At 62.3% G+C, this 11,123-nt stretch overlaps 1 protein-coding gene across 3 annotated transcripts; it reads right to left on the bottom strand.

Annotated features, from left to right (window-relative positions):
* Positions 1 to 495: 495 nt before the first annotated feature.
* LOC116420861 (collagen alpha-1(I) chain-like) lies at positions 496 to 7,060 on the bottom strand. Of its 3 annotated transcripts, none has more exons than XM_031948932.1 (7): positions 3,450 to 4,493; positions 3,251 to 3,371; positions 3,074 to 3,164; positions 2,493 to 2,617; positions 2,237 to 2,354; positions 1,844 to 1,922; positions 496 to 1,633 (listed from the first exon to the last, which is right to left on the bottom strand). In XM_031948932.1, the coding sequence occupies exons 1-7, from the start codon at positions 4,042 to 4,044 to the stop codon at positions 1,536 to 1,538; spliced, it is 1,227 nt and encodes a 408-aa protein (XP_031804792.1). In that variant the 5' UTR covers positions 4,045 to 4,493; the 3' UTR covers positions 496 to 1,535. The 3 variants fall into 3 exon arrangements, with proteins under 3 accessions (XP_031804792.1, XP_031804791.1, XP_031804790.1); XM_031948931.1 differs by adding an exon at positions 6,058 to 7,060 and having other exon boundaries at positions 1,541 to 1,922; positions 3,450 to 4,055; XM_031948930.1 differs by having other exon boundaries at positions 1,541 to 1,922.
* Between the last annotated feature and the right edge of the window lie 4,063 nt (positions 7,061 to 11,123).

The raw sequence follows: 11,123 nt of genomic DNA, 5'->3' as shown, positions 1-11,123 counted from the left end.
ATGTCAGCGGTGGGGGGGCCCAAGGGGCAAGGGGATGTCAGGGGTGGGAGGGAAGGGTGGGGAAAGGGGAAGGGGGTGTGAGGCGGGGGGCTCTGGGGGGTCCCAGGTGCTCTGAGGGCTTGGGGGTTTGCTCCCCGGGCGCAGCCGGCCGGGTGGTCCCTCCCTCCCCCTGCAAGTGGTTCCTCCGGGGGTCTCTCGCCCCCCCCCCCCAGGTTTCAGCCCCTCAGCCCCGTCTTGTTCCACCCAAAGGCTCAGAGGAAAGCGGAGGCCTCCTTGTCCCCGTGGGGCTTTCGGGCGGCAGTCGGGGAGCCAGGGCGCTGGGCCAGAAGGGCCGAAGACCCTAGGTCCCATTCCGGGGGTCCCCGGGCGGGGGGGATTCCCCAAAGAGAAATGCAGTAAAAACAAAGCTTTTTCAAGGGGGCACCCAGGGGGCCAGGAGGCCGGCCCCCAAGGAGGCCTTGGACATTTCAGGCAAAGATTTTGTTTTCTGTTACTGGGGGGGGGGGGATGGGGGGTGCTTGTCAGTGGAAAGGTGCAACAGAACTTAACGGAAGGGCCGCCAGAGGCCAGACTCTTCATTTGATAGAGGAAGAAATGAAGGCTGAGGGAGTGGCCTGGCCCGGGTACCAGAGGAGGGGCCAGAACCTGGATAGGGGCCCCGGGCTCCATCCTCTCAGTGGCCGGTCTGAAAACGCTGCTGCATTGTGCAAGAAAAAGATCTGGGGGTCTTGGAAGGCCGCAAGCTTCAGCCGGATCCCCACGGTGACGAGGCAGCCCCAGCCCTGAGGAGGCCCCAGGCTCGGGAGGAGGGGATGCGAATCTCTCTCCTGGTCGGACCGCACATCCGGGCAGCTTGGCTTAAGGAGAGCGTCGATCAGCCGAGGAGCCTCTAACGGAGGCCGGAAAGGGAGGGTTGGAGACTCAGAGATGGGGGTCCGAAGAGTGGGGAGCCAGGAGAGCCGTCTCCCAGCATTTAAGGCTAACCGTGGCAAGGGGGGAGGAGTTCCGTCCTGCCTGAGCCCTGAAGGCAGAAGCAGGACCCCTGGGTGGGAGGGAGTCAGGGGGAGCTGCAAAGATTTGGGCCACCAAAGCGGGGAGGTAATGAGCTCCCCGCCGTCGGGGACTTCAAACAGCGGCGGGATGCCCTCTTGTGGACGGGAGGCTCGGGCCTCTTCCGGCGTTGGCGTCCCCAGGGCCGGCCCTTGGGCTCCGTCCCAGAGGTCTCTGCCCGGGGTCCTTGTTAAGGACGGTGAAGGGGCTGCTCTCCCCAGAGGGCCCTGGAGACCCGCGCGGTGGGGAGGTGGGCCCTTCCTCAGCCCCGCCCCCGTCTCCGCGGGGAGGAGGAGGGGCGTCGTTGGGAGGAGGAGGGGCGTGCAGGGCCCCACGGGGGGAGGGAAGGGCGCGAGGGGGGGAGGGAAGGGCGCGAGGGGGGGAGGGAAGGGCGCGAGGGGGGGGGGGCGTCCCGGGCTGTGGAGGTTCAGCCCCGCCCCCGTCCCCGCGGGGAGGAGGAGGGGGCTTCCCCGGGCTGTGGCCGCTCAGTCCCGCCGCCCGCTGCTCGGGGCCCGGGGCCGGTCGGAGAGTGGCTCCGGCCTCTGTCCGGCGGGTCTCTTTCTCTGGCCTCCGGGCTCCTCCTCTGAAAAGGAGAAGACGCCCAGGCCCCTTAGGCCAAGCCCCAAGCTGGGGTTTCTTTCCAAGCCGTATGAGGTCTCCGCACCCCCATTTTACGGAGCAGCAAACCGAGGTTCCCGTGTGAAGAGCTTGGGGACCTGCCCCCTCCCCAGGCCTGTTTCTGACCCGGCAGTGCCCCCCGCAAAGGGCAGGGGGCGCCACGTCCACCTCTCACCTGCTCCTCCGAGGCCCTCGAGAGTCTGGCCTGCCGCGGGGGATGCTGGGTCCTGGCGGCCGCCGGGCGGGGGCGCCAGCTGCGAGGGCATGGGGGAGAGCGGTGCGTTGCCTCCCGTGAGCCCCGCCCACTTAGCCGCGCATGAGCAGGATTCCCCCTGGCTCCGGCCCGGGCTGTCAGGCCTTCCCTGGAGGATTGTGGGATCCGCTCCCGCCCCCTTCAGGTCCTCGGGGATCCCAGGAGGGGCCTTGTGGAGCCTTCGGGGGCCCATCTCGCAGATGGGGAAACTGAGGCGAGGAGGGGGGCTCCCGCGCCCGGCGGCAGCGCCTCTGTGGCTGCGGCCCCGGCCCCTCCTCCTGCTCCCGCCCGGCCCCGGGGTCCCCGCCCCCTGACCCTTTGCAGCTCCCGGACGGCCTCCTGCAGGCTCTCGGCTTGCCGATCCACGGCCCAGAGGCGGCGGCGGGCGGCCCCGATCAGCGCCCCGAGCAGCTCCAGCTCGGTCCCAGGACTCCTGGGGAGCAGAGGGGGGGGTCACCTTCCCCGTCCTGGGAGCTGGGGGGGGGGGCGCGCCCTTCCCCGGGGGGTCAGACGGAGGCAGGGCTCGCCTCCCCGCCCCCACTGCGGAGCCCGGGCCCCGACGGCCGCTCACCCGGGCCCGGGGGCCTCCCCGCTGCCAGGGGTCTCAGGGCTCGGCTGCTGGCGTGCGCCGCTCCTTCCGGAATCTGCCCGGCGTCCGGCGTGGGCCCCCCTCGCTGCGAGCCCAGGGCCGCCGTCCTGAGGAGACACCCAGGGTCCCCCCTTTGCTGCTCAGGGCGTCTGCGACTCCCCACTGCTCCCCGGGGCCACAAGCGCTGCTCGGGGAGGGGATGAACAGGAGCAAGAGCCCGCTCGTGGGGCCGGGCGCCTTTACCCGGCGTCCTCACGACACGGGGGACGTGCCATTATTCTCCCCCTTTTACAGATGGGTAGACTGAGGCAGACCGGGATGATGCGGCCAGAAAGCGCCTGAGGCCGGCCCTGTCCCCCCTCCCCCCGGTTCTACGTGCCGTGCCCTCCCTGCCCACCCGAGGCTGTGCGATGGCCCCTTCCCGCCCTCACCCGGAGGAGAGGGTTAGGGTTAGGGTTGGGTGGTGAGGGGGGAGGGGGCTCCCGGAGTCCGGCCCCGTCAGGCCCCTCCCTCCCGGAGCTCCGCCTTGGGGTCCCGCTCCGGGCTTTGGGGAAGGGTCTCACCTTCATCCTTTCCAGGTTCTGGCTCCACTTCCAGGGCTTGGGCTCCCCTGGGGTCTCCTGCTCTTTTTTAAGCCCCTTGGGGTGGCTAGGGCTACACAGAGACAGGGCTCTGGGCAGCCGCTCGGAGTCCCCGCCCCCTCCCAGGCGGCCCCGGCCCCGGCCCCGCGGCCGCCTCACCTGGGCTTCTCTCGGTGGGAGGCGGGAGCTCGGAATCCCGGCGGGCAGGACGGGAGGGGGGGCTCCGGGTCCCAGGGAGACGCTGGCCACCTGCTCCCAGGCAGCCTGGGGTCCTGGGTTCCTGAGGAGGCAGGAAGGGGAGCGTGTGCCCGGGGCCGGCCCCGCCGTCCCCCTCAGGCCCGCCGAGGGGCCCCCTCACCTGCCAGGGGCCGCGACAGCTGCCTCCGGCCCGGGGCCTCCCGGGCCTGCCCGTGCGGCGGGAGCTTCAGGGGCTCCGGGTCCCAGGGGGCTCTTCCGTGGTGGGGAGCAGGGGAGAGGGGGGCCCGAGGGGGGCGGCCCCGGCTCTGGCTTCCTGCCGGCCCAGCTCCGGCCTCCCCTCCGGCTCCCCACTTCTCTGGGAAGGGGCCCCCCAAGCGGGGCGGGGCGCGCCCCCCCACGGGGCCCAGCCGGGGGCCGGGGGCCTCTGGGAGGGCCTGGCCGGCCCAGGCCCCCCCGGCGGGCCCGTCCCAGCCGGGAGACTGCAGGCGGCCCCAGGAGCTGAGGGGGGAGCCCCGGCTCAGCCGCGCGATGTGGCCCCCCAGGGACTCGGGGCTCCGGGGGCCCTCCCCTTCCTGCCGCCCCCCCCGCAGCTCCGCCTCCCCCGCGGCCTCCTGGAAGTGGGCGGCGAAGTCCTCGGTGCGGATGGAGTCCGAGCTGGGGGGGCGGGGCTCTCCTCCCCTGGGGGGTCCCGGGCCCAGGAGCCGGCTCAGCCTCCACACATACTCGTCCTGGAGGCCGGACGGTCCGCGCTCCATCCTCGGTGCGGCTGCGGGAGAACGGGGGGGGGGGTGGAGGGGGAGGCGGGGGGGTGTCACCTCTCCCGGCAGCTTCTCCGCTTTGGGGGCTGGGACCCAAGGGCGGGCCGGGGCTCTGTCAGAGAAGGGGGTTCGGCACAGCCCCGCCCCCAGCCCTCCAGGGCTGGACTTGGGAACTCTCGCCCCCCCCCCAGCTTCCTGTGTGTCTTGTGTCCCCCATCAGACTGGTAGCTCCCCCAGGGCGCGCTCTGAATTTGTATCTGCCCAGCTTAGCCCAGAGCCCGGAACCCAGAGACTGGGCGAGGGAACTGGGGGCTCTGCAGCTGTTCTAGCCCAGCCCGGCAGCCTCCCAGCCTGGAAGGGAACTCGGGCTCCCGGTCCTGCAGGCCAGGTCCCGCCCCTGTGGGCCGCATCCCCCAGCCCTGACACCCCCTGTTCTCAGGCCCCTCCCAGCCCCGACACCCCCTGTTCTCAGGCCCCTCCCCAGCCCTGACACCCCCTGTTCTCAGGCCCCCCCCAGACCTGACACCCCCTGTTCTCAGGCCCCCCCCAGACCTGACACCCCTGTCTCAGGCCCCCAGACCAGCACCCCCGTTCTCAGGCCCCCCAGACCCAGACAACCCTGTTCTCAGGCCCCCCAGCCCGGCACCCCTGTTCTCAGGCCCCTCCCCAGCCCTGACACCCCCTGTTCTCAGGCCCCTCCCCCAGCCTTGACACCCCCTGTTCTCAGGCCCCTCCCAGCTCAGCTCCCTCAGTCCTATGGCCCGTGTATTTGGCCCAAGGGGCTGGGGTGCCCGTGGCCAGTCTCGGGGCCCGCCCCCTTTAGTTGACCCCCCCCCCAGGATCTCCTAGCACAGAGTCCCTCCCCAGTGGAGAGACTGCAGAAGGACCGTGATTGTCCCTGAGCTTTGGGTGCCCCTTGTTCTAGGCACCGGAGAACACTGAGAAGGCGCCCACTGGTACCCGACCCGGGGGTGACGGTCCGAGGGCCAAGCCCACACTTCACGGTGCTTAAAATGTGGGTGTGACCCCACGGGGGGGCTCTATGGCCGAATGGGGGGCCGGGAAATATCAAAGTGTCAACTTTGAAAAACGTCGAAGGGGCCGCTGGGAGCGCGGTGGACAGAGCACCGGCCCTGAAGTCAGGAGGACCCAGGTTCAAACGTGGCCTCAGACACTTAACACGTCCCGGCTGTGTGACCCTGGGCAAGTCACTTAAGCCCGAATTTCCCGTCAGTCACAGCCGGGAAGTTTTTCTAGCAAAGCGGAAAAAACAACAACAAATACAAGAAAAAAGGAAACCGTGGAAGATGTTCTCTCGCCTGCAACCCCCAAGACCCTGCCAAGGACTGGGCACGTTGGCTTTTGTCTGAAACAAAAGTTTAGCCCTTCCTCACCCCAGAGACGTTGGAAAATAAACGGACGGTTCATTCTGACTTTGGTTTGCAGACCTATCATGTGCCGATTTGCCCCGGATCTAGTAGAAACTTCTCCTTCCAAAAGGGTTGCAAATGGCAAAGGCGGAAGAATCCCTGCTCATCACTAGGGTCCTTGCCCCCTTTCCCAGCCAGTAGGACGGGCCGGGAGGGCCTGCCCCGGGAAGCACACAGTAGGTCCACAGCAGCCCCCGTCCTCCGCCGGGCACCGGCTTGGGGAGCTCCGGAAGGGGGAGGGGTCCACCCCTGGGGATGAGCCCGGGGCCAGCACGCGCCAGGACCTGGGACAGGGCCCGCGGTCTCGGACCCTGCACAAGTTTCCTTCACCGGCGGTCCCGCGGGACGGCAGAGACATTCCCGGCCGGGAGGTCGGAGTTGGGAGGGTCTTCAGTCCCCACTGTCCCCCCACTTCCATTTTCCGAGGGGGAAACTAAGTCTCAGAGCGGGGAGGGACTGGACACGCTTCCTCAGCTGCAGAGCTCTGGGCCCTCGCTCCTGGCCCTGCCGACCCCCCCCCCCCCCCCCCCCCCCCCCCCCCCCCCCCCCCCCCCCCCCCGCCCCCGCAGTGCGACCTTACCGCCCCCCTCCGGTGCGCTGCCTGGCCGGGGAAGCGCCGGCTCGCTCGGGAAGGCGTCGTCTCGTCTCCTAGCAACGGCGGAACGCCGCGGAAGCTCCGGCAGGGTTTCCCGGCAACCACCGAGCCAAGCTCGGGGAGCGCGTGGGCGCTCGGGCCCGAGGCGGCGGCGGGGAGGGTCTCCCCCAGGTCCGCCCGCCCCTTCCCTCGGTCTGACCGGGAGCCCGGCTCCCCGGCTCCGCTAATCCGCTCTAACGGGAAACTTGCCAGGTGAGCCCCGAGGAACGGCCGCGCTCTGGGGCCCGAGCCCCCGCTGACTGCCCGAAATAAGGGCCCGGCGCTGCCGGACCGCCGCGCACTCCCTCCTTCCCTGTCCTTTAGAGGGGGATTGTTGGGGGGGCGACTCAGCCCCTGGTCTGGGGGAGCGGCTCCCGGAAGAACGTTAGCTCCTCTGGGAGGGGAAGTTCGCAAAGGGCCCGGGGCACCTGCAGCTCCAGCTCCACTCAGCCCGGCTGATCCTCCTCAGCCTCGGGAGGCCCCGCTCAGTCCCGGCTTCCGCCTCCCTCCGCCCGGAGGAGAGAGTCCGGACTCCCCGAAACGCCTCGTTTTACGGAGGGCGGAAAGGCCATCGACACCCCCGTCTCATCTCCAAGGGAACGGGATCCCCAGCGCGCCCAGGCCGGAGTCTCCCTGAGCTGCTGCTCTGGCTCCGCGAGCATCCTCCCTCCTCTCGCCGCCCGACGCGGCTTCCCGACCAGAGGTACCGCAAAGGGCGCCTCCGGGTCCCTCGGCCACCGGGGAGAGCGCCCCGCAGCCCGGCTCCCGGACACGAGCTCCGATCAGGCCCTACGTGCGCGCCTTTCCCCCAGTCTCCCGGCGGCTCAGGGCCGGCTTCCTCAGCCCGACAGGCCCTCGCGCCGGTCTGTGGGAAATGGCAGAGAGAGGGACCGGCGGGGCTTCGGGGCCCAAGTCAAACACAGCCCGGAAAGCCTCTGGGTCCGGCCAGATTCTCAGTCAGCTGAGCAGCTGCTCATGCCTCGAAGATGTTGCCTTGCAACGCAGCCGTGGGAGCTTTACGTAAAACCGGAAAGAGGCGTCATTTCATTCTTCTGCCGGGTGATCCCGATGGTGCAAAATTGGTAAATAACCCGGCCGCGAGGTGGCGCAGTGGAGAGCCCCGGCCCCGAAGTCAGGAGGACCCGAGTTCGAATCTACCCTCAGACACAACATCTGATCCTGGGCCAGTCACTTAACCCCAATTCCCTCAGGGAAAAAAAAGGAAATAACTTGTAATGGCGGATAGGAAGAGGTGGAGGGTGCCGTGGAAGGAATAAAACAAGCATCATTTAACCTGGAGTTCCGTGGTTTCTGGAGAAATGAGCCGGAGGAAGAAGAAAACGTCCCGCAGATAGTTTGTGTAGCCGAATGCTGAGGTGAATGCTGCCCAAAGTCGAGCTGAGAGATCCTTGTTCTCGGATCCAGGAATTTGTCTGGTTTGGAGCCCCAGAGAAAGGCTGCAATTCTTGAGGTGACAGGAGGATGCCCCGGCGGCAAGGTCCCTCAGAGGCACTTGGAAGTTTAGAAAATTCATAAGGAACTGAGAAACCTGTGCCTAACGACATATTTTCTGCTTAAAAAAGGATTGATTATAGTGACCGACCTTTGTGAGACACATTAAAGATCAGGCTGCTGTGCTAAAAAAAATGGTCCTGAGCCGGGACCCCGAAAATGTCCCTCTCTTTCCAGCCTCCTCCTAGGTGTGGTAAGTTTCCATCTCCTTCAGGACGGGGACTTCTCTTTTTTGGACTCTGTATCTCCAGCCACATGGCAGTGCTGAGGACATGTTTGTTGGCTTCTTCACTTACTTCTGAATAGAGTGAAGGGAGGCATACTCCAAGGCTGGATTAACTTAGCTGGGAGGAAAGAAAGAAGTGCATCCCGGGGCCCTTTGGGTTCCAGCATTCTGTCTTCCTCTATCTCAGAAGAGGTCAAGCTTCCCGAGGACTGCTTCAATCCTACTCTCCGGGTTAAGCACAGAGTCCTGAGAAATGTTCTGTGAATTCTGTCATTCTATGATCTAGCTCATTCATTAAATATACCGTATCTTTCCAGCCCTGACACCCCCTGTTCTAAGCTCCCTCCCAGCCCTGACATCCCCAGTTCTCAGATGAATCTGTAGTCTACCAAGGTTTCTTTCTTCCTACTCCACTGTTGGTCCAGTCTGCCAAGTATCCCTCTCGATCCCTCTTGAAAGGAAGCAGAAAAGACCTACTGCCTCTTCTCCATTCTGTCCCAAAATCCATTCTTCAGAGCTTGTCAGTAACATCCTCTTTTTACAAACTTTCGATTTTTGTTGTGGGAATTATTCACGGTCTGAATTTGTCTTCCAAATATTCCAAGCTGCTTGTGCCCCCAAGAGATCAGGGGGAGGGAAAGGGACCCCCGTGTGCAAAAATGTTCGTGGCGGCCCTTTGTGTAGAGGCAAGGACCTGGAAACTGAATGGATGCCCATCAGTTGGAGAATGGCTGAATAACTTGTGGGTTATGATTGTTCTGTAAGAAAAGACCAGCAGGAGGATTTCAGAGAGGCCTGGGGAGACTTACAGGAACTGATCCTGAGGGAAAGGAGCAGGACCAGAAGATCACTGTACATGGCAGCAAGAAGATTATACGATGATCAATTCTGACGGACGCGGCTTTTTCCAATAATGAGATAATTCAGGCCAGTTCCAATAGAATTGCGATGGAGAGATCCATCTGCACCCAGAGAGGATTGTGGGAGCTGAATATGGATCACAGCGTAACATCCTCTTTTGATTGTTTGCATTTTATTTTCTTTCTCATTTCCCCCTTTTTTGATCTGATTTCTTTTTGTGCAGCATGATAACTGTGGAAATATGTATAGAGGAATTGTACATGTCAAACATGTACATGCTTGACATATATTGGATCACTTGAAGTGGGGGGCAAGGGAAGGAAAAATTTGGAACACAAGGCTTTGCAGGGGTGAATGTTGAAAATTCTCCATGCCTGTTTTTGAAAATAAGCAGCTTTAATAAAAAAATATTCTGTGCTTCTCCCTGCATGGGTTCTCTCTAGTCTGGTCTGGAACTGCATCTCATCCCTTGTTGTAACTCACTTCCAACCCTGGAGGGGGGCTTCTAGGGTAGCACTGGGCTCTCCCAGGCTCAGACCCTGACACCAGCCCACTCCTTTTTCCTTTTATATTTGCTCTTCCTTACCCAAAGCCACCATCTGGCATGTTCTTAAGTAGTGCAGCCCTGTCTTTCCGTGATCCTTGGAGTGGCCCAGAGTCCCGAGGGACTGCTGCTTCAGCTTCCTTTCCTGTCCAGCAGGATTGCTGTGAGCATTGGGGCCTAAAGGAGAAACTGGGATTTCTAGGGGATGGGGAAGTCTGGGGGGAGGATACCTCAGGTGTACGTAGCCACTTTTTCTACAAATATAATCTTAAGAGTAAAAAATTACACTTCTATTTTTTCACTATCCTCTGAAATCCTTCTGTTACTAAGACAACCTGCTAACTAAGACGTTCCCAGACCAACAAAGGGGTCTGTGACCCCCAAAAGGTCTTAGCCCGCTAGAACACTCAGGTTATTCCTGGTCACTCAGACAGTCCATGTTACAAGAAGGGCGTCCCAGCTTTTCCTGGCTCTTGTCTTGTGGAAATCAAATACCTGGAATATGCTGGGTGAAGGGTATCTAGGATTATCCCATTATTTCTCATCTTTCTTGGGGCAGAACCCTGGGAGAATATGAACCAATCCCATAATCCAATTCTCCAATTGACTAATCATTGTCTTGTTTGAGGTACTGGAGGGTTCGAGACCAATGAGTCCCTGTTCTTCAGAAGGTCCCTGTACTGGGGGCTGAATTATACATATAGATGGGGGGACAGTGGGGTCCGTATGTCACGTGACTTTGGGGCAATTACCCAAGCTCTCCCAGGACCTCGGTCTCCTTACCTGTAACTTGAAGAAGACCACCCCACGCTTCCTTGAAGATGATGCTGAGGTGCCATCTTCTGTGGGAGAGCCCCGATCCTCCCCTGCCCGATGATGAGCTCGCTCCCTCCCAAGCCACTGTGCATACGTGCACATATGCACCACACGCAGACACACTAAGCGCCTGCTTATGCCGATTTTCAGATGTTCTTCTCGCCTCTTCCTTTAGGACATAAATTATTATCAGGATTATCTGATTCCTTGTATCTCCTGCGCCCAGGAGAGGGCCTGGCACGTGATGTTTACTAATCACAGACTGCAAGAACTGGCACATTTCTACAAAGTGACGTTAAAAAAAAAATCAGAGAAATGAAACTTAAATTGGAGAAATGAAACGGGAAGCTAAAGCTTAGGCTGACCCGGAAGAAAGGAAATGAAACTTATAGAGGAAGCCATGAATTAGAATGGAAACATGCTGTCAGATGCAAAAGGGGTGTATATACAGCAGAATAAGGGTGAAAGAAGGGTTGGGTCTCTGAAATGTGGGGAACAGATGCTGCAATGAGGGGTGGGGGCTCACTCTCGGGGATAGGGGTGCTGGATAGGCTGGAACCTCTGTAGAACCCAGCCATTGGGGCACCGGGAAGGCTTGCGTTTGGGGACAGGGTAGAAAAAGTCACATTTTGGCCCAGCTGGGGCGGGCCTACTTCCCCACAGTAAGACTGTGAATAAAAGTCTTTCCCTGGATCATCGGCGGGTCCCTTACAGCGACCAAATAAACTCCATGAACAGTAGGCAGCCTGTGGGGCCGGGAGAGAGCGCTGGGGCTGGAGTCAAGAAGGCCGGAGCTCCAGTTCTCAGGCAGTGTGACTCTGGCATGGGCTCTTTTGAACTCAGTTTTTTCATCTGCAAAATGGGGATGGCAGCACTTACCTCTCAGGACTGTTCTGAGGCTCAAATGAGACCCTTGGAAAGCAGTGCGATTATTCTTAGCCCCACGGCTGGCACAGGGCTGGCACAGGGTGGAGTTTGGGGGACAGCTGGCAGTCCCTCTGGCCGGAATGCAGAGGCGACTAGACAAGGGGGCGATGCTCTCCGGCTGCTCTG

Source organism: Sarcophilus harrisii, chromosome 1 (genome assembly GCF_902635505.1).
Source record: "Sarcophilus harrisii chromosome 1, mSarHar1.11, whole genome shotgun sequence".
In the NCBI taxonomy this organism is placed as follows: domain Eukaryota; kingdom Metazoa; phylum Chordata; class Mammalia; order Dasyuromorphia; family Dasyuridae; genus Sarcophilus; species Sarcophilus harrisii.
The sequence above is the reverse complement of the archived record's forward strand: the minus strand, read 5'-3'. Positions and strand labels throughout refer to the sequence as shown.

Coding starts and splice junctions, on each gene's coding strand:
- LOC116420861 (XM_031948931.1), bottom strand. CDS start 4,044: ATGGAGCGCGGACCGTCCGGCCTCCAGGACGAGTATGTGTGGAGGCTG. Junction 3,165..3,250: donor TCCCACCGAGAGAAGCCCAG/GTGAGGCGGCCG, acceptor GTCTCTGTGTAG/CCCTAGCCACCCCAAGGGGC. Junction 2,618..3,073: donor AGAACCTGGAAAGGATGAAG/GTGAGACCCTTC, acceptor GTGTCTCCTCAG/GACGGCGGCCCTGGGCTCGC.